The sequence below is a fragment of the Phoca vitulina genome, unplaced genomic scaffold (assembly GCF_004348235.1).
Source record: "Phoca vitulina isolate PV1807 unplaced genomic scaffold, GSC_HSeal_1.0 scaffold5, whole genome shotgun sequence".
NCBI classification, from domain to species: domain Eukaryota; kingdom Metazoa; phylum Chordata; class Mammalia; order Carnivora; family Phocidae; genus Phoca; species Phoca vitulina.
In genome coordinates, this window is record NW_022589708.1 from 34,957,850 (window position 1) to 34,981,377 (window position 23,528).

General features: G+C 33.2%; 1 protein-coding gene across 1 annotated transcript in view; it reads left to right on the forward strand.

The window, feature by feature from the left end:
- DACH1 (dachshund family transcription factor 1) overlaps positions 1 to 23,528 on the forward strand; it is a 415,421-nt gene that overhangs the window by 292,465 nt on the left and 99,428 nt on the right. The window contains exons 5-6 of the mRNA XM_032402881.1: positions 8,787 to 8,922; positions 12,226 to 12,360. Of these exons, the coding sequence (XP_032258772.1) occupies positions 8,787 to 8,922; positions 12,226 to 12,360 (271 nt within the window). The remainder of the gene's footprint in view (positions 1 to 8,786; positions 8,923 to 12,225; positions 12,361 to 23,528) is intronic.

Consider the following 23,528-nt stretch of genomic DNA (forward strand, 5'->3'; position numbering starts at 1 on the left):
GAAGGATTCTTGGGTTTATATTCCATTTCTACCACCTCTTAGTCATGTGACCTCAGACAAGTTACTTAATATCTCTGTCACAATGAGGTTAATGATATCCCTACCTCATCAGATTGTCACACTGATTAAATTAGTGTTTATGAATAATATCATTAGAAGTTTTTGTACACTGACATTATATTCTCCCATTATTTTCTCTCCAAATATTCACAAACATCTGTTTAAAAATCAGTTATAGAATCTTATAAGGAATTTGTGTCAAGCTTTTGAAATAGAGTCAAAATCGTAAAGTAAGAACTCTTTTTTTTCTTGTTCAGCCCTCTTCACCTAAGAAAAGCACTGCAATTTGCTTTTGGGGGGGGGTGTAGTGCAGTGGTATACAAAGCAGATTTTTAAATGCATTTTTTTCAGATTTCACTTTTTTCAGGGATAGTATAGAATTGTTTTTGAGAAATTTGGCAATATTCAAGTTATTCTACATTCTTGAATAAACATCTTTCTCACATGCCACATTACTGGGTTTTCTGAGAACAAGGAATATGACTTAAATTTGTTAGGCTTCTCCACCAACCTCTTTGTGTGTGTGTGTGGGTGAGAGAGAGAGAGAGAGAGAAAGAGAAGCAGAGACACTTTAGGACATTCTCATTTAAAGAATTAAACATTGAAAAAAATTTAAATACAATGTATAAATTTCCATTCCCTAATACTTTCCTTCAAAGTAGGTCCTTAAAGTACTATTTAGTAAATAGGACTTTATGTGCATGAAGTTTAAAATGTTTAAATATTATAAAAACTAGAACCAGAGTGACCTGATTCTCAAAGTACGTGAAAATCCTAGAACAATGTCATGTCCTTTATGTTTGTTTTTAGGTACAGAATAGTTTATTTTGGGGCAATCATAAATAACTCTAGATGTATGCATTACTTGTAGACATTTTTCACAGAAAAATTGACTTCATATAATTTTTACTTGGATTTAGAAAAAACAGTTAAGTATATTCTCTTAATGTTTATTTGGGTGTTGATATTTAAATGTGAAGAGGATACTCACAAGAAAAAGAAAGTATTAAAACATAGCCACCACTAACTCTACCCTACATCAATGTATTTAAACAAATCACATATATTTAAACCCAGAAGTTTGTTTAAAGATTTTATTTATTTATTTGAGACAGAGAGAATGAGAGAGAGAGAGCACATGAGAGGGGGGAGGGTCAGAGGGAGGAGCAGGCTCTCCGCCGAGCAGGGAGCCCGATGCGAGACTCAATCCAGGGACTCCAGGATCATGACCTGAGCAGAAGGCAGTCGCTTAACCAACTGAGCCACCCAGGCGCCCTAAACCCAGAAGTTTGTAATAATACTAAAAAACAAACTCATAATTCACCTTTGAAATCTAGGGAATTGATTCTTTTAAAGGACAAAGGTTTAAACAAAGGATAAATAAAAGGGTAGAATCAAGCATTTTCCTGGGTTTCCCATACAAACTGTTCCTCAGAATAATCATTAATTCATTAGGGGAAATTTCTGTCCATATAAATAAATCTTCTAGTAAAAAACGAATAAGGAATGATATATTTAGAATGTCACCAAATTGCCAGTCCTAATGAAGTGGCCTCTAGGCCATGATCATCAGTGGGAGCCAGCATCATAAAATGCAACCAAGCAGACATTGTATGCATGGGGGCATGCAGCACCATCCATGAAGTAGTCTCGCCCCAAGCTCAACTTGAATCAAGCATCCAGATTTAACTGTGTAGGACATTCAGGATATAGAGGACGATGGAGATGAATTACACCCTTAAGGAACTGCATCTGACCAGTTTCGCGTGGTCGTAGCCTCTAAGAACATCTTCAGTGCCTTAACTAGATAAAAATTTGGCTTTCAACATCTGCCATGCACAGAGAGGATGATGCCAGTTAATGAATGGCAGTGTTGGCCAAGACGGAGTTTACCTTTTTCTCCTTGCTCTCCACCCTCTGCTCCTCCTTCCTTGAGTGTGGGAATGGAGGAAGTCCTAGCTTTTGATTAAGATGCTAGTATTTATTATTACATAGGGATGAATTATATCCCTGAGCCAAGACCGTAAGTTGTTGTTTAAAGTAACTGGAAGACTTTATATTAACAAATAGTAATCTGAAATTATGAGGCTACCTGAATTTTCATACAGATACAGGGGAAAAAATGTTCCCACCACCACTGAATAAGTTTGAAGAGACAGCAGGAGAATAAAACTAAGTTGTTTATGATTATACTCATGGGTCCTACCAGTTTCATATTTAGCAACATTAAGTATTTCTTGTGTATCATCACCAAAACAAATAAAAAGAGCTATGTAAACACCCCTTGAAGCCTCACTTTAGAACTTTGAGTCATGGAGTTTTGATGGTGTCTGCCTGATCCTCTACCAGATGCAAGTATATTAGTAGCATCATTTACTATGTCTTCCAGAATTACTTTTTTTTCCCATTTTATTTTTTTATTTTTTTTTACTTTAAAAAAAAATTTTATTTTATTGTTAGTCACCATACATTACATCATTAGTTTTTGATGTCCAGAATTACTTTTTAATATTTTCCCTGAATCCAGAATCCTGCTTCTATTATTTGTTTTCTCTGATAGTTTTTTTCAGAACAAGGGAATTTAGATGTCACACTTAATCAGTGTACATATATGATTCTGGACTCCGCTGCCATTTCCTAGTTTATGATAGATGCTCCATGAGGGAAAGGATTTCCATCAGTTCTGTTTACTTATATATAACCAGAACCTGGGACACTGGCGCATATTAGATGTTCAGTAAATATTCTTTGAATAAATGAATTCAAGTCTGAGTTGTCTTAAAGCTCAGGAGTTTGGGTTATATAAAGTGCTAGTCAACTTCAATTTTGTAAGTTAAACGTTATATCAAGATAACATTTAATGTTAGAAATATCTTCTCCCCACTCCTATAACATATTCAGTGAGGGAATCTCAGTCTGATAAACATATGAAAATCCAGATCATTAAAAAGAGAGCAACATAAAGTAAACCTAAATGAAATAATTCTTTAGAGAAATCAGTTGTGATTGAGTTGTGATTATTTAGACTTACACTAAGAAAATATTTTAAGTTGATAAAATATAATGCATTTTGTGATGGAGAAGAGGCAGCTGAGGCAATGTAATTTTTAATTGTTCAACTGCACATGTGTAGTACTGAACATTTGATACCTTTTGTTTTAGAATTTTGGAATACACTATTTTGAATTCCACCTTTGATTCTGAATTATCTTAGAGACTAATACTTCTTGTTCTGCCCAGAGGCAATAAATGCAGCCTTTTCTTTATTGTTATTCCGCTACCATTAGTTTATTAGTATGACCTTTTTTTTGTGAGAGGGTATTCCTCTTAAATTTTCATTTATTATTGTGGCTGGTTTTATAAAGATGGAACATTGCAAAGGATTGTGTTTTATTGATTGGTGGAGTTATGATGCAGGATTATAAAGCAGTGTGTTGAAGTATTAAATTAAATATTCTTCCTCTTTGTCCTACTTCAGGCCCATCTTGGAGGTTAAAGGGTATTACACAAATGAAATGATAAATCCAGTTTACATAGTTTCCCTATAGACATTGAACTGCTTCTTTCTTATTATGTCTGAATAAAACTCATTATCTATTTTGTTTCAGTAATAATTATGAGATTCTCTCCTAAGCAATTCTTTACTGTCTCCATTATTCTCCATCTTATAGCATACTCTGGAAAGGCAAGCATATAAATATGATAAAAGAATTAAGCTGTTGAAATAAATTAATTTATTGTGCAACAATGTATTCAAATCTTACTTGCTCAGTGGATTTTACTTTAATGAAATTCTTCAAAGAACAATACATCATGTTCCAAAGATTGAAATTATACATTAAGTGAAGTGACTGAATATGTTGTGTCTCAATTTATAGAAAGTTTCAATTGAATACCTAGCTTTTAAATAATAAAAATTTGCATAAATTAAAATATTTTCTTTAAACAAAAGTATTAAGTATTGTCTTTGTATCCTTTGTTCTTAGACAATTATAATCAAAGTAAAAATAAGCTAAAGCTAAATTAAATACAATTTCACCAACATTTTCTAAGTCTTAAATTATGTTTTTAAGATGTATTTTACATTAGATTTAAACCCAGTTTATTTTTTACCTGGTTTATTATATAATGTTTTAGAGTATTTTGAATGTATAAATGAATAAGTGAATAATGCATGAATGAAAAGAATCATCAAGGAAAGCTTTGACAGTCAAATATATTGACTAATGAAATAATTTTTATACTTATGTGGAAAATAAAACGAGTAATTGTTTTTAATGGCATAATCATTGTTGCTAGAATTTTAGGCATTAAATATTTAAGTATTTTATGAGTTAAATATCTCAGGAAAAAATCAGTTTCTCATGCTTTCCATTAGCACCAGTAAGAAATCTATTATGACAGGAAACTCAAGACTTGCAAAATGACTTCAGAGGGATTGATTTATTTCAAGATTGCACTTTATTTCTGTGCATCCAAACATGTGCCACTGCATATATGATCACCTACATGACTATTATGACAACTATTAAAATGTAATGATGAATAAACATTGACATCGGTGACTTTTTCAAGAAAATAGAATGGTTAAGTTAGAAAACTGTATTTTTGTCAATTAAAAATACAGAATGTTCACTGGGTGATGGACACTGGGGAGGGTATGTGTTCTGGTAAGCGCTGTGAATTGTGCAAGACTGTTGAATCTCAGATCTGTACCTCTGAAACAAATAATGCAATATATGTTAAGAAAGAAAAAGAGAAGAAGAAGAATGTAGCAGCAGGGGAAGAATGAAGGGGGGGAAATCGGAGGGGGAGAAGAACCATGAGAGACAATGGACTCTGAAAAACAAACTGAGGGTTCTAGAGGGGAGGGGGGTGGGAGGATGGGTTAGCCTGGTGATGGGTATTGAGGAGGGCACGTTCTGCATGGAGCACTGGGTGTTATGCACAAACAATGAATCATGGAACACTATATCTAAAACTAATGATGTAATGTATGGGGATTAACATAACAATAAAAAATTTAAATAAAAAAAAATACAGAATGTTCTTTTTCAAAAACATACCATGTACTTCTGTGTAATCCAAGTGTTGAGAACCAGACGTATTAGGAATTACCTTTCTAGTTTAGACAAACTTGTGTGCCTCTTTATTAGAATTTTTAGAAATCAAGGTTAGACTCCTTGTAGTATATCTCTGGTCATTTATGCAGTTAACATTAGCATAACTTATTAATACATTTACACAGACTATAAAAGAATTCTATACAGTATTATAGGCAAAGGATTAAGAACACTTCTTCCAAGACCTATCTGAGTAGCTACTTGAAAGACACATTAAGCACAGTGTTGTTTCAAGCAGTTAAGTACAGGACCTAATTGCCATTTTGGGAGGTGAGAGGATTAACAAAGTGTGGGATATATTTGTGCAGTTGAATATATTCAGCAATAGAAAAGAATGAACTAATGACACGTGTAATAACATGGATGAATCTCAAAAAAAGTTTTGTTGTGAAGAAGAAGCCAGATACAAAGTATGTACTCTATGGTTTCATTTTTATGAAATTCTAGAACCAGCAAGTCTATTTTATGGTGATAGAATTCAGAAAGTGGTTGCTTATAGGAATCGGGAGGAATTGACTGGAAAGGGACAAGAGAAGTCTTTCTGGGGTTATGGGAATGTTCTAGATCTTGACAGAACTCATCAAACTGAATACATAATAAATGCATAGTTTGCTTCATAGTTTAGGGTAGGTGTGAATGTTAAGAAAAATGATTTATAATATCAGCTGTTTTTAAAATTATAATTAAAAGATCGGAAGTAACTTTCAGCATCCAGATGTGAAGTCTCTATTCTTTTAAATCATGTATGTGTTTGTTTCTTAGAAACTTAGGTCATTTTGTTTGCCGTGTGGACTAAAGAACTCATATCATTTAGAAGTATACCTTCTTTGGGGCACCTGGGTGGCTCAGTTGGTCAAGCGGCTGCCTTCAGCTCAGGTTATGATCTCAGGGTTCTGGGACCCCATGACGGGCTCCCAGCTCAGTGGGGAGTCTGCTTCTCCCTCTGTCCCACCCCCTCCTCATTCTCTCTCTCTCTCTCTTTCTCTTTCTCTCAAATAAATAAATAAAATCCTTTTTAAAAAGTATACCTCCTTTGATTTATTTAGTTTGGAAAAATAACTGGTAATATGTTTTTTTGTGTGTGTGTTGAGACATTAATTTCAAAATATTTTATCTCCAAATTGTGCAGTTGGATACCATCTTTCTTTAGTATCCCTCAGTATAACAAATGTATGATGTGTCATAAACTTCTCTGAACAAGCTTACTGTAAACTTTAGCACTGGGGAGGGGGGTGTCTCCCTCTTTCCCTCTTTTCTGCCCCATCTCTCTCTCTTCCTCATTTGCTTATTTTCGGTCTTTCAAATGTAACCCCACATGACTTGGGTAAGAAAACATATTGTGTGATGCATACATTTACCTACATACCAGTCAGTTTGCTGTTTGCAGAAAATAGAGCACTTTATTCTTAACCTCCGATCAGTTAAGGTAAAGGGCGAGTGTTATATGGTATAATATTGATAATACATCTCTCCTTTGGGAGGTTTTAATTGTCCTTTACAGAAACCAATCCACACATTTTAGACCAGTCCAAAATCTCCTAAAATACAAAAAGTTATCTTTACAACAAGATTCTAATATACATTGCAACTGTTGAAAGAATTTAGTTGTTGTTGTTGTTGTTGTTTTTCTTTTTCCTTTGTTTTGGTTCTTGCAAATCTTTTGTCATGAAGTTTCTTATGGGCCTGTTTTTATTCCATGGAATATATAATGGAAAACTGGTTCATGCATGGATTTTGGAAGAGGGCTTGGTCATTTTTCTGGTTATTTTCATTTTATTTGTCATGCTTTTCAAAAATTAAGCCTCCACATATCTGTGGAAGATGTTTATCAACAATGTTCAGGATTAAAAAATTAAACAGGTATGAGACAAGTGGTGCTCAATTTTGGATGCACATTAAAATCACCTGGAGTCTTAAAAATAAAGTGATGTCTGGGCTCCACTTCTGATCAGTGCACGGGGCTGATGTAACAAAGGACCATGCACTGGGTGACTTAAAACTACCCAAACGTAGTCTCTCACATTTGTAGAGACTAGAAGTCTGAAATCAAGATGTCAGCATTGTCATGCTCCCTCTGAGCTCCTAGGTAGAATCCTTCCTTGCCTCTCCATCGCTTCCGGTGGTGCCTGGCAATCCTTGGCATTCTTGTCTGGCAGCTGCGTAACTCCAATCTCTACATCCATACATGACATTTTCTCTCATATCTTCACAATGTCTCCTGTAAGGGCACCAGTCATGTTGGATTAAAAGCCCACTCTACTCCAGCATGACCTCATTTTAATTAATTTCAGCTGCCAAGACCCTTTTTCCAAATATCACAGGTACTGGGGATCAGGACGTCATCTTTTTTTGGAGACACAATTCGACCCCTCATACTCAGTAAGCCAGAATCTCTGGGAGGAAAGCCCAGGCACCAGGCATGTTACAAACCTCCCAGGTGATTCTAATGCAGAGCAGGATTGGGAACCACCACCGGACTAATAGAACCTCTGAGACCAAAGATACGTATTACCTACCCTCATTCTCAATGGTCCATTGACCTCCTACAAGTCAATTACATTTTAAACCTTTTTTCTTTTAAATTTCTTAAAGTCTGCTCTTTTAATATTTGCATTTTTGCACCTGAATAAGGAATTATTTTTTTTATTTATTCCATATCATGTAGTTTACCTTCTAACCTTTCAAATATTTATTAATTATTGAAAAGACAGTTCTTCCAGGCCTATGTGCCTTGCTATCTGAAGGCATAAATATCTTGTTGCTCAAAGAAGAAAATGTTAATAAGTGGAGTATCTTATTTCTTAACCTGTAACTCCATTTATAATAGCTCATTGGAGACAGTTATACGATATATTTGCACATTAGTCTAATGGGGAAGGTTCAGGGCTTAGCGGGGGAGACATGGCATGGGACCTAAGTGTTAACACAGTAGTCTCAGGAAACATGATACCAAGTTTCCCTGGGATACAACTAATATATATTTCATGAATTTCCCCTAATACATATATGTGGTTGAATTGGAGCTGAGAGAAGCAGATAGTCTGAAAATTATTAGAATCAAACAAAATTATTCCAATGTTAAATAATAATCGATTTCTATGACGCCTTAAAAATGTGACCATCCAGGTGCGTCCAGAGCAGTGCCATGAGGAAAAAGCTGCTAATAACGTCTCTAGTGTTATTGTTATTATGGCCTGTCACATTGATAATTTGTGTGCTAAATGATCCGTAGACACTTGCTGAAGCAATAGAACCTAGTTAGAGATTTTTTTAAATTGATAATTGTCTAGAATTGAAACCTGCTTTGTTCTGTTATTTTGTTGCTGTTCTAATGGGTTCTAAAAGGGTTGTCTTTGTTGGCCTCCCTTTTTCTCCAGAGAGGGGATCCCCATTTGCCATTACCGCTTGCCTGTAGAACCCATTTCCTAACTAGTCTTTCCCCACTTTGGCTTCGCTCAAGATAAAAGGTTACACTGCCGATGAAAGACGAATTTCTTTCCTTTACATCTCCATAGTACCGCATGAACAAAAATCAACGTTCCTTAAGTAAAGTTCCCATGTATTTACCTCTTCTCTCCCCAATTCCTTCCCGCGGTGCCGCAGGAGCGCGTCCCGGACAGCCCTTCGCCGGCGCCCTCTCTGGAGGAGGGCCGGAGGCCGGGCAGCCACGCCTCGTCCCACCGGAGCAGCAGTGTGTCCAGCTCCCCAGCACGGACCGAGAGCTCTTCTGACAGAATCCGTAGGTCTCATACTCTTACTTGTCACCATTTAAACTTATTAGCTGGCTTTTCTAATCAAAATGCCCTCATTCCAAATAGAGCTCAGATGTATCACGTTCTGAAGCTCTGTAGCAATAGCCATCTCTCAAAATTATGTTTCCCAGTTTGCAATATCATGAGGTATGGCACTCCATTAACAGGTTCGGATATAAACTCCCTCTCTTGATGCCACACATAAAGATCTGAGCTATGAAACAGGGAGAGTAACCTTCTAGATTAGTTTCTGAAGTAAACACCTCCAACTCACAGTTATCTAGTGGCTAAGTATATGGTTTAGGGGTTACTCAAATTTATTCTGCAGCCCTACCCCCTGCCAGGTTTTGAAATTTATCAATTTTCAAAATTCACCCTTGCGTTGACAATCATAGCCACAAAGAGGAGTAAAAAAAATGGAATTCAAAATAATTGACTTACACAAACAATGAATCGTGGAACACTACATCAAAAACTAATGATGTAATGTATGGTGATTAACATAACATAATAAAAAAAATTAACTTTAAAAAAAAATCTTAGTCATTCTTATCAATGGATTAAAGAATTTTAAATTGCTTGAATTTTAGGATTTGAATTAGTAAGTCAATAATGCATATTATTGTCAGATATTATTAAAATCTAAAAAGTAGGGGCTCTGTTTTATTTCATGATTACATTTTCAGATATTTAACCAAGAAAATGAAGAGTAAAGTTAAAAATGCCATTCAATTAACTGGTTATTTTATATCTGTATTTTGTGTCGAGAATCTAGTATTGTTTTTACAATACAGTGAACATATTAACAGTGATTGTGTTGGTTGACAAAATCAGTATCACTGTATCCTTTCCAGGATTTAGTTTATTTTAAGAAATCATGTTTGTGCTACAAACTTCATCTAATTACACATAACTGGCTGAAGTTATTTGGTTTTTGAGAATATTTTTATAACAGGAAAAACATTTGCTATAAAGTGTCCTTATAAGTCATAAAGGTTCATTTGCATAAAGTAGAAATCCTTAGTATGAATGTTATTGAGGTAGATAACAAATACTAGGTTAAATTGTATATAATACGACTATTTTAAAAATAGTTAATTATTGACAGTTATATAGTTCAACATAATTCTAAATATAAATACTTGATTTGGCCTGTCTAAAACATATTTCCCTAATTTTGTAAGAGATTTATAACTGTGCATTAATAAAAGTGAATATAACCATTCCCAAACCAGTGACATTTTCTGGGGCTTGTAAATCTTGGCTCCCACTACCTCAAGCCATCTTTCATATAAAATATTTTCTGTATGCTTATATGCCATGCTGACACTAGAATCAGAAATTTCATGATGCATATTGGTTTCATTTTTAATGCTTTTATAAGATGTCATCATTGAAAAGACACTGTCCTTCTAGAGAAAGAAAAATATTTTTTCATGACACTTAAGTGGAAATTATGGGCAGATAGGGTACAATTTGAAAGAATTTTGTCATATATTCATGTTTTAAATTAATCATTGTATTCTTTTTTATTCTTGATAGAACAAAGGAGAAATTTTTACATGCTTGGACTACCATGATTGTCCAAGTAGAAATACATACACATGCACACAAATGCATGCATACACACACACACACACACATTTATGTAAATACATGTTCACATATATGCATATTTTTAATGTTTTTTTTTAAACTAGACCAACACAGACATTTCAAAAATAATACAAAGAATTCTTTCACACTGATCACTCAGATTCACCCAATCATCAATGTCTCTGAAAGAGATATCTTGATAAAGGCATAATGGCACCTTAATGCCCCTATCGTGGACATGGACATCATGCTCCTTTACCTCAAATACATCATTGTTTATCTTCTCGAAACAAGGAATTTCTCTTATGTAACCACAGAACAATGATCAAAATCAGGAAATTAAGATTATTATAGTACTCTTTTCTAAACTATAAATCTTTTTCAAATTTCACCAACTTTCCTACTAACATATTTTTTTTTAATTTTTTTCTTACTAATATTTTTAATAGCAAAAGGTTTTTCTTTACTAGTCCAAAAGCCAATCCAGCATCACATATTGCAATTACTTGTCATATTCCTTTAGTTTCTTTTAATCTGGAACAGTTCCTTGGTCTTTTTTGTCTTTCAGTATCTTGACTTTTTTTTTTCAAAGAATATAGGCCATTTATTTTGTAGAATTTCCTTTAGATTGGATGTTTTGGTTTTCTCATGATTAGACTTGAATTATGAATTTTTGGAGGAATCACAGAGGCATGATAGTGTGTCCTTCTCAGTGCATCCTTCTAAGAGACATGATATTCCTCAATACTTGTCATAACTATCTCTTGGTTAAGGTGGTGAATACCAGATTTCTCCACTGTAAAGTTACTCTTTTTTTAAACCTTTGTAAACAGTAAGTAATAATAGTAAGTCTTGTGAGGAGATATATTAAGACTATAAATATTATATTTTTCATCAAACTTCCATTCCACTCCTTTTAGAATCATCTTTTGAAGATACTTCCCTCACACAATTATTGCTATGGTGATTTCCAAATGATAATTCCTAATATATTCTTATGATATTTTCAAAAAAATCTCTTTTTTCCAGAGAAGATAAGTTTTTATGGAATGAGTACTCACGCAGTTTTTTGCACAAAACCAAGACTTTCTTGGGCAATTTATTAAGAAATTTATTGACTGGATTTTGAAAATCATAAGGGTGTTTTGTCATCTACTTTATTATTTCAATAGTGACAGGTTACTGTTAATAGTTCAAGAAAGCAATTATTGTTTTTATTCATTCAACCATTCAATAGATATTAATTGGGCACTTGTATTTTCAAGTCTGAGTTCAAATTCAATTTTTAAAGAAGTACTTTGGTTTCTGTGAAACCTTGTGTTTTATTGACTAGAATAGAATATGAATATTAAAACAGTTATATTAGCCCCTTAACTTGTTGAAAGTTAACAACTTTTAGTGGTTGTAGTGGTATGGCCATTCAAAAGTATTCCAGATATATATAAAAATATATATATTATTTGTGAAATAAAAACAAGATAAAATGTTTTCAATTCCAGTATTTTTCTGCTTATCTTTAAGAATTATCATAGTTATCAATTCTCAGTTTTCTTAGAGATAGATTACAATACTGTGAGACCATTACACCATTATATTTTATTTTATTTTTTTAGTCCAAATGAGTTTAATTAATTTGTTTGAACATTGTGTGTTATGGTGTTTTTGTCTTTGTTCTTTTGTTTTGGGCTTGACAGCTGTCCATCAGAATGGGTTATCCATGAACCAGATGCTGATGGGTTTATCACCAAACGTACTCCCTGGGCCCAAAGAGGGAGATTTGGCTGGTCATGATATGGGACATGAATCGAAAAGGATGCATATTGAAAAAGGTAATATATGGTTACATGGCCTTGTTTCTCCTGTTCAACATGTTAACTAGATTTTAATCACAGAATGAGGTATACTTCTACCTCACAAAAGATGGCATATAAACATTGTAAAAACCTACAATATTAGGTAAAACTTAAGCCTTTTCAGCAAAAAAGAAGTGTGAATGAAGATCTGCTGCTTTTCCTTATACAACAGGTAGGTGATAATTTACTTTCCAATATATTAAAAAAGTGGACAATTGTTTGTTTTAATTGTTATCACTGAGTTTCTAAAGACCTACTATTTGTCTTTCTCAATGCCTTTAGGGCCAAATGTCATTTTTATGTACCTGATAAAGCCACAACAATATATGAAGGATTATTATTAATATTTTTGGATTAAAATCTACATGGTCATCAGACCAATCAGGAAATAGAAGTGAATCTAACCAAACAATGTACTAGTTGTTGTTTCAAAATTCCATGTAACAAATAAAGCCCAGCTGGTGGGAAGCTGAAAGTTTCCTATTTGTATTTCATTTGTATCAGCCTAACCCATTTTCACACGCATATATTGATATTTTCATGCCCTATTTCATAAAGTACTTTCATGAAGAAATTTAAGTATTATTTTGGTATGCATGTTAAAAATTTGTACTAGTAGATGCAAATTTATTTTTTCAAATAGTAAGGTTTGGATTGTGAATATAGGAACCCTTCCAAATCTTTTTCATCTTAATTTAATATTTTTAAATTTTATTAATATAGACTGGGTACTTTGACTATCTTTTTTAACATGAATACCAAATAATCAGTGTTATGAAAAGGATTAATTCTTTGGAAAACATAATTACACAAAAAGCACAACTAGCTGTCAAAAAGGAAAATAAATAAAATTGGATATTTAATAATTAATGAAGCAGAAAGAAATGATTGGAGGAAGACAAAGTTAAGGTGGGGCAAATTTTTTTCCCCAAAAAGTCAGGATACTTATATAAAACCTTTTCCCATTCAACATAAAAACAGACATGCGGAGCCCTTGGGGAGAAAGAATATTTCTACAAATTAGATTATCTGCATTATGGAATGTCAGTGAGAAAATGATAATCTTTTCTAGGTGTTAATATGTCAAAATCTAAGCATAATTGAGAGCAGCATTAAGGCAACTTTCTAATTTTTTTTATTTTGAAACTTGATATCAAATGCTATTACTAAACTATATGCAATGCGTCAGTGAGCCAGATGGTATCTAAATACTTAATTCTAGTTTTTTCACAAGCTGTTCTTCAACAATGACTAAAAATATTATATATATTGTCCTTTACATATATTTTGACATATACCTTTTATATTTGATCAAAACCTATTTGTAGGGGCACCTGGGTGGCTCAGTCGTTAAGCGTCTGCCTTTGGCTCAGGTCATGATCCCAGGGTCCTGGGATCGAGCCCCACATTGGGCTCCCTGCTCGGCGGGAAGCCTGTTTCTTCCTCTCCCACTCCCCTGCTTGTGTTCCCTCTCTCGCTGTGTCTCTCTCTGTCAAATAAATAAATAAAATCTTTAAAAAAAACAAACAAACAAGAATTCATTGTATAGGTTAAGCAGCCATTCTCCATCAAGGTTCTGCTAAGAATAAAGCCCTAGAAGAAAATAATGCGAGTGACTCATTTCTCAATTTTCCCATGGATACTACATAGATGGTTTCACTTGGAATGCATAAGGGTGAAGTTAATTTATGACATACAATGGATGTCAGGATATTAGGGCTTAATTCTCTTGTAGCACCTAGCGGAGAAGAGCTGGGAGTAAAATGTAAAAGCTCAAAGATCGTGGTGAGAACACCACCAAAGGCATGATCAATAACATAATTGGAATGAGTTCCATTGGAATTTGGGATAGATAGTTTGTACAACCTGATGCTTCAATTTGAGTTTACCTACTATTTTGCTATTAATTTTTTCATGGGTTCTGTCTATCCATTTATCTATTTTTTTAATTATTATTACAATTTTGCCACCATGGAGCCTTTCCTGAATTATCATACTAGGTTGTTTGAGGGGACCTACTTCTGTTTGTCCCATATACCTGCTCCAAAAATCTTCACTACAATATTTGCCTTGTTGTTTGGAAGTTATATCTCCATTGGTCTACTCCCAATACTGGACTGTGAACTCCTTGGAGTCATCTGTGTATTTCATTTGCTTTAAACAGACTAAGCAATCTGAATACATACTGATCTGGGCTGAATCATTAGGAGATTCTAAGAGACAGTAAAAGAAATCTAAAACAAGTAAAAGATTGCATTCTTTAAGGACTAATAGGTAGGCAAAAGGTGGAATTATATAACTTTTAGAAGGTACATTTACATGAAATAGTAGGATGTTCTGACAATGAGTATACACAAAAACTTTCTATATCACTAGTGATACTTCTCATCATATCGAAGTTTTTAAAATGATTTTGCTGTCAGAATAAAGACCTTGACTATAGGGGTGCCTGGGTGGCTCAGTCATTAAGCGTCTGCCTTCGGCTCAGGTCAGGGTCCCAGGGTCCTGGGATCGAGCCCCGCGTCAGGCTCCCTTCTCAGCGGGGAGCCTGCTTCTCCCTCTCCCACGCCCCCTGCCTGTGTTCCCTCTCTCGCTGTGTCTGTCTCTGTCAAATAAATAAAAAAATCTTTAAAAAAAAAGACCTTGACTATATGCCAATGGTTTTCCAATATGTTAATGTATATTTTATAAGGGAAAATAAATTTTTAATTTAATATTCTTCCTAGGAATATAAAACTACCATTGAATGCATGATTTCCAATATAGTTATGTAATCCTAGAAATTGTGATATTGATACTAATTACAGTAAGTGTTTTGTTATATGTTGCTCTTTCTTTTATACACCCTCTCTTTTATCTATTTTTCAGCATACTGAATTAACAGTAAATATTCATGGCTTTCTAGATTGATAGAATCTACTAAATTAAAAATTGTTTTCTTTCATGACTGCATTTATCATGTGCCTCATACTGGCCCTGCAACTTTCTTACTACACATATCTGTATTAAAACAAGTGACTTAATTTAGAGACATTTGTAGAGAAATTAATTATATGTTTGTGTCATTTTAGGCTCAAACTTCTTATATGTAATTTGCTGCTTACCACTTTAAATCATTCAAATGATAATAATTCTTTAGAAAACATGGATTTTAAAAATAGATACTAAAACTAATTTGTATGCTAAGAATCACTGTGGTCTAAAATCTTAATCATCAATAACTTTTAAGTATTTTTAAATCTTCTTAATATTAAAAAGCTATTAACTCCACCCCATTAGAATACTTAAGCCACCGTTAGCTGAAGGCATTCTAATTCAGAAGTACTAACTGCTGAGGAAATTCACTCCCTGTTTTTAAAAATAAAAACGCTGATAGGTTTTTGAAACTCGGAAGAGTTTAAGGCACATTCAAAATGTAAATTTGAAAACTGAGTTAGTATATTATGAAGGAATAGACATAATATCATATAAGTCATCCCAAGTTTAAGGAGAAATGCTTTTAATATTAAAAACTTTGACTAAGGGCGCCTGGGTGGCTCAGTCATTAAGCATCTGCCTTCCGCTCAGGTCATGATCCTGGGGTCCTGGGATCAAGCCCTTCTCAGCAGGAAGCCTGCTTCTCCCTCTCTCCCTCCCTCTGCTTGTGTTCCCTCTCTGGCTGTGTCTCTCTGTGTCAAATAAATAAATAAAATCTTAAAAAAAAAAAAAAAAAAACAACTTAAAAACAAAAACAAAAAAACTTTGATTAAAATAAGGGCTTTGTCAAAGATAGGTGCTGAGGAAAACTGTGGTACAGCTCAAAGCTTCAAAACCAATTTTATGTCTTTAAACTTTTATAAACAGATTCCAAGTTCTTTAGAGCTCTCTGGACTTTAAAACCATTTCTGATCTTTTCCCTCAGTCTGAATTTGGTGAAATAGGCAGTAATAATTGACATTTGAATTATATAAATAGACTCACTGTTCCTTATGCAGCACCTTTCTGTTTATTCCTTACATATTTGTCCACTGATGCTAATTTACAATATTTCTCATGTATAATTTGTTTCCTGGTGTTTCTTAAATTGCTGCTTTTTTCAACACATTTTGGAGCATGTTTTACACCTTCGTGTTGTTCCATAGGCACATTTTTTGTTATTACGGAATTTATCTAATTTTTAATTTACCAAAAATTAAACATACAATTCAGATAAGCTTACAGTATCAGCTTTTTCCAATTATAGAAAACTTAGGTGTGTCTAGTTGAACTAACTATGAAATACCTAATTTATGCTAGTGAATTTCAGTCTTGGACTAAGTATACTGAAATGACATAATCAATGGGTAAATATTTACTGATTGCCAGATATGTGAAATAAACCATATGAAATGCAAAAACGTTTCCTTTTTCTGTCCCTTTCTCTTTTTCTCTCACTCTTTTTGCTGTATTTTTTTTTCTGAATACGTATCCTAATTTTCCCTATAGTTGAGCCTTTTCCCTTTGTTTTCATAAAAAATATGAAAACTTTCTTTCATTGGTGACTCCTGCCATTTTAGAAGCAGAAATAATTTACGAAGCAGCAAGAAATACAGGGGATTTGCTTCAGGCCATAAAACATTTCTTTTGTGGCATGTTCTGTTTGGTTGGCAGTGCTCAAGATTTCCAATGGTTAACATACTTGTATAAAAGGTTTCTTTTTCGTACTCTGAATTTGAGGACAGGGCACTAAAGACAATAAAGTAGTTCATAGCCTGGCCATATTGGGGTTTCCTCTCATTAATGTTTTATTCTTAGCCTCCAACCTTGTGGACTATTTTCCTCCAAAGCATCTTTTTGAATGACTATGTCATCGCTTTTCTCAAGTTTGTGGAAATAATTTTTTGAAGTATATTTCCTTGTGCACACTTCTCAATGTTTAAAAATTCTAGTTTTACTTGAATTAGGATTGAGTCTTCAAGAATGGCCTTCTTTTAAATTCTAGATCGACATTACACAAATTAATTAATAGTAAATTTTATTTTGTTATAACACATATATCACAAATCTTAACCTATTAGTTTTTCATGTGACTATATAGATGTGTATAGAGTAAAAGCCCCCCTTTTTTTTAGAGATTCCTGTATTTCGATTATCTTAACACACATATAGGGCCATGAGTATTTTCATTTTAAAATTCTCTAACAATGTAACTTTTCCTTCACTTTTATTCTTAAGATATAATTTCTCTTGGCATATCTCAAAGTCTTTTATAAAATATTCTCCCTAAATACTTACTAATGCGACTTTACTCTTCATTTTCCAAGTCTGTATACTAGACAGTTTCGTAACACTAGACAACAAATTTCTCTGAATTCCAGAGCTCTTTCTTAAGCAGGTGGCAGATTTCACATGCAAAGTCACAGCTCAGGTGAAACTTTATGAGGGCACTGGTTTATTATTTTATGAATTATAATTTGAGAAGCAGAGTTTGCAGTAACACTTCAATGACAACTTAAGAAAATTCTTACCATGAGAACCCCATGACATACCTGTATGGTGGGCAATTGGTATAAAACGGGTTTTAATGTTTATTTTTTCCCCATGCACCTTGCTGACCATCTTGTCACACTGAACTTTCAGGTTTCTCAAACATCTTCTGTCCTTTCCCAGATGATCCAGTTTCTTTCTATACCTGGGATATATATGCCTCCTACTCATTAGTGCTCAGCCCCAAACTCTTCTGGGTAAAAGCTCTGTCTTCTCATCATCTTTGTATACCTAGTACAGAGTCTGCCATTAGTAGGTACAATAAATTTCTTTTCAGGGTTAAATGAGATAATACATGTCTGGAGTGCTTGACCTACATAAATATTCCCTGAAATTATTAGTAATATCAAATTAGAGAATGGGTATGTGGCTTGATTTGATAGATGCGAAAACATACACGTTGTGAATCACTGAATTAGAATATTATGTTTATAATCCATAATATCACAGTTTTCATGACTTATGGTTGATCCTAAATAGGAATACTGAAACCACAGTGTTTTAGAGAATGTTTTGACTTCATATGACAACACTGTAATATGCACAGTTTTGGAAGGGAAAAAGTAGTAAAGTAACAATGTTAGTTATTTTTTATATCAATGATTGTGAAGGTAATTGCCCAAATAAATTTTTATGACATTAAAAAGTTTTAACTCACTCAAATCAATTTATTGACCCTGAATTTATTTGATAAATGTGTTGAGGAGAAACAAATATGTGTGGCATGTAAGGCATAGGAGATAATGGTGTTTATATATAGATGGGCCACCATTGAATAGGTCCCAAAGCAGATGAAATCCTCTGATGGGCAAGAATTTCATCTTTGAACCATTCACACATGCCACTTATAAAGTAGACTATCTTAATTCTACCTAGGGTTGAATTTACATTTTCCAGGAACTTACTTTATATAATTTATATGGATATCATTAAAAGAAATAGAGCCATTTATTGATACAGAAGACTTCTCTGTGGCTTCTCCAAGACATGTGTAACTTTAGGTTTTGGTAACTGTTTTGGATACTTAGGACGTTGAATCATGGTAATATTTCCTGATGATTTTCACAAACTATATGTGAAAAAGATTAGAGGGTGTCTAGTCTTGGATACATTCTATGTAATAATATATATTTGTCATAGTTTTGCTTGTAGTCAGATAAAATGTCTTTTCCTCATGGAAAATCCATAGCAGGCTATTAATTATTCCACTTATTCTGCTTTATTTTCTTGAGTCCTTTTGATAGGCATGGAATGACTCACCTCCTCACTGTTTAAGAAATATTTTTACATAGTTATGCTGATAGCTAATATTTTATAACATTAAAAGGGAAGTAGAAAGTAAATTACTAGTAGATTATTAACATATTAGTTCCACATATAAATTTGCTTCATGTAATGATTTATTTATGAATCATTATAAATGCCTTTATTTCCTTCATTTAAGTAGTTTATTGGCTTAATGAATTGATTATTTCTAATTTTTTATTCTGCAATTTATTCTCATATTGCCTAAACCTTGGATTTCTAGTTTTTCTGAAGTTTCTGAAGCTAGTTTCAGGTTGAACTAGCAAAGTTTAACTAGTTTCAGGTTGAAATTTTACATAGACTGGTATGGAAGAAAGGGGATGTGTACCTTCTTCTATGTGTCTATTTGAAAATTTACTCCAAATTGAAATTTCATTTTGGAAATATTTTAGCTTACAATCCAATATTCCTTAGAGGAGCTGAAACTAGTTTTATTTTGCACATTTTTATTCTGTAAATGGACAGGTACATATTTTTTCTTAAAGAACTATTAAAATATTTCCCTTTCCTCCCTGATTAGACATATGTAGAAATGTACCCAAAAGAAGTCATTGACAGTTCAGTGACTTGGAGAGCTTTCTTAAACTTTTTAAAATCTAAAGTCATACCAAAACATAAATGCTGCATTTCCACAGACATTCTTTGTATATTATTGTTCTTATAGAAAAAAATGGTTTTTATAGAATATCTACAATGTTATATATTTCAACCTAATATTTTTGAACAGCCTTAATCTGAGATGTTAAATTAGAATCTCTTCTAGTAGCTAAACAAAAACAGGGGGAAAAAAGGGAAAGAATTTCCATTTAAAATATTTTTTTTCAATCTTGCCTAAGAAACACAGTCTGCTTTTATTGAAACTTTTTTTTTATATTTTTACATGTGCATACGTGTGCCCCAGCACATGCACAAACACACACCACTTTACCTTCATTTGATAGATGACGAAGTGATCTTACTTTGAATGCTATGTTATGGGTTAAGAGGCAGAGTAATATCCCCCTTGTCTCTTGTGCTTGAAGCAGTTTGAATTCCTCCATCAACTTGATGGAGTGATTTAACACATCCATTCAGCTTCATTTGCAGGAACTGTAAGATGATAGCAAATCTCAGGTAAATCTTAAAGATACTGTAACTAATTTGGAGGATTTTATATGACACATTAGATCAAGAGTTGGCATGGAATTCGTGGCTATTATGATTAAATGCATAATAACCTGATAGTATTTTGAACATATTTTTAAAGAGATATGGCTTACCTATTCTGGGAAACTGGTGCAGTGTTTTCCTTTGACTTTTCCTTATCTAGTACCACTTAATCTTGTACCTTAGGGCAAACTATTCCTAGAAATGTATGTGATAACTTCTTCATATCCTAATGTTTTGTTCCATAAGAGTCATATTTTAAACTTTCTTTAAATTTTTACGTTACCACTGTTTCTAGTATCTTATGCTACAGTTTCAGAATATTAAACAAGTACAATTGTTTTAACTACTGTGAAATTGACAGATGAAGCTGAAAACCAAAAGCACCTTTCATGGGATTTTAAACACTATTTTCCTCCATATGCCATCCCAATTATTATTTAGATATTACATTCCTAATTTACTGTTAAGGTTGATTAGAATTCAAGCCTCTCAAAAGCATGCACCAAAGGTCTTGGGCTGTGGAAAACATTTTTATAAAATAATCCATTAATGCAGAGGAGTGCAACTAAATTAGTTAGCAATTTGCTGAGCATGAATTAATGAACAGAGCTTCTTCCAGCTCCCAGAGTTGTAATTTTCATAATAACCTCAGACCTTTATTTGGCAGGTTGTTTAGTTTTTTCGTTTGAAGGTTTTCATTAGTCTAATGAGGACTGTGCAAGGGCGAGCAGTCAGCACAATTTACATGGGGAAGCTATCATAATAAATGAAGCAATTTGAATAACACGCAAGGGTTTATGCAACAAGATAAGAAGAGATTGTAGAGCGAGATTTAGAGGTAACCAATACATTAGACCAACTAATAACTGAAGTAATCCCAATAAAAGGCTTAAGTGAAAGGAATGAAATTAATGATATATACAAAGTTGTAATGATATGATACATGATTCATTAGATTAATAAAATAAGTATTCAATTGTTTTTAGTGCTTTTCGTCTAAGCTTTGTTTGTATCAGGCATTTTAATTAGAATTGTTCACTGGATCACTTTGCTTAGTTAACTTTTAGACCGTAGCTGAGGTTTTTAATGATATTTTCTCTTTCTTATTTAATCTTTATAGCCTTGATAGTTCATTGAATTAATTATATGCAGTATATTGTATATGGAGATGCTTTTAAAAAGTAATTGCATATAGTTCTACCTAAGTGGTGATTAAACTTTAAGAATGAATGCACAATATGTTTCCAAATTTTTAAAAACAACTGTTTTTGCTTCCACTCTAAGTTGATAAATTACCTTGATAAGTAGTTGATAAAGGTTGTAATGTCTTATAATTTCATATCAGAAGTGTAATAATGTTCTTTTATTACTAAATTCCCAGATTAAGAAGAGCCATTTTAAAAAACATTATTAGAAATTATTCATTTGTAACCACTGTAAATCTTTAAGATACAAGATAGAAAATGTGTACTAAAATAGACATAAATTAATTTTCTTCTTTACATATCCTTCTTTTGAAAAATGTAATTTTGTTCACATTGACTTCAGAATTATACTTTTGTGCAGGTAACTCAGAGTGTCCATTGTGCTTGTACAAGATGAGATGAAGAAAGTTGTAGGATATTTTTTAAAAAATTGTATAGCAAGAGGCATAAACCTTAGAAAGCAGGTTTCCTGTTTGACATGCGGAACCAAATTACTTTAAAACTAAGTAAATGTGATTTTCAGCATCATTAGGTATCAGCCTCTATGAGGTCCCACCTCGGGGAAATTCCTCTTCTAGTCAAATATCTATGATAAGTGACCCAAACTCATGGGCTTCTATGAAATTTTTGCCACTCTGTTCTCTTCTTCTAAGTTTGGAAGTCCTGGCATGCTGCTCTGCCCCACTTTCAAATCACATCATCTTGCCATAGAGTTAAATTAATGGATAATTATCTTCCTTCATTATTTATGGAAAAAACAAGTGGTTTAACCTTTGTTTCACTTGTGAATATGTTAAAAGAGGGTTAGGATACATTTAAAAAATCATGAGAGCTATATATTTCAAATTTGTAATTGTTTATCTTTAAGGGTTATCATTTGAAAAGAAGCAAAATTGAATCTTTTGTGGACTATGTTTTGTAAATTTTTTTCAATAAGAACTAATTCCAAGCAAATGAGTTTTCCCTTCCTTCCTTCCTTCCTTTCTTCCTTCCTTCCTTCCTTCCTTTTTCCTTCCTTCCTTTTTCTTTATGCATTTAAAGTATATGGATACAGATTTAAATATAATTTTATCTCTTAATATCTTTGTATTAGTTATAAAATTAGAATAACTATTAAATATTTTGAGGTTGTTAGTAGAGCATGGAAACAAATATATCATTCTTTAAGTTATATTCTCTGAATTTGTTACATAGTCGACTTTATTACTTATTTAGTATTTATAATTATTATTCATTATTATCTATTCTATTATGAAAAATGTAATATAAGGCTATTGTGAAAAAGCTTGAATTCACAAAATAATTGCATATTCATCCAAGAAACAATTATCGCTGGAGGATTGTAGCAAGGGGTAAATAGCATAGTCTAGGAATTAGACTTTTTGTATTCAAGTCCTGGTTAAAGTTATAAACTTGGATAAGTTATATGACACCCTTGGCTTTCAGTTTTCATCTCTAAAAATTGGACAAGTAGTACCTGGAAAATAACCTCAAAATTTTGTTTTTAGAAACAAGTGCTCAGCCTGTAGAGATGTATTGCATACAAGCTGGGTCTCATTAGGAAAGGGACAGTGCATAGCAACAGATTCAAGGTGTGGTTGGAGAGGATAATGCAGTAATCCAGGGCTTAGTAGAAGCCAGTCTGTCACATATTGCTGCTGCATCTGACCTGCTGGCTGGGGCATCCAATTGACTGATCCATCCAGAGGACATGGAAATGTCTTGAAGTCACAGAGAACAAGGCAGGAAGGGTGACAGTGAATCTGGAGCAGCCTGATAGAAATCATAACTCACTACATTGCAAGCTCAGTGAACACAAGGTTGGGTCTGTTATTTACAACCAGATCTTTGGTGTCTGTCACAATGACTGGTGCATTGTAGTGTGTTGAATAAATGAGTGAATGATTTATCAGATCAGTTGTCATTTGACCTAAATAATAGCACCAAAAGGAAGAATATAATTCCAAGAAACATTTGTGG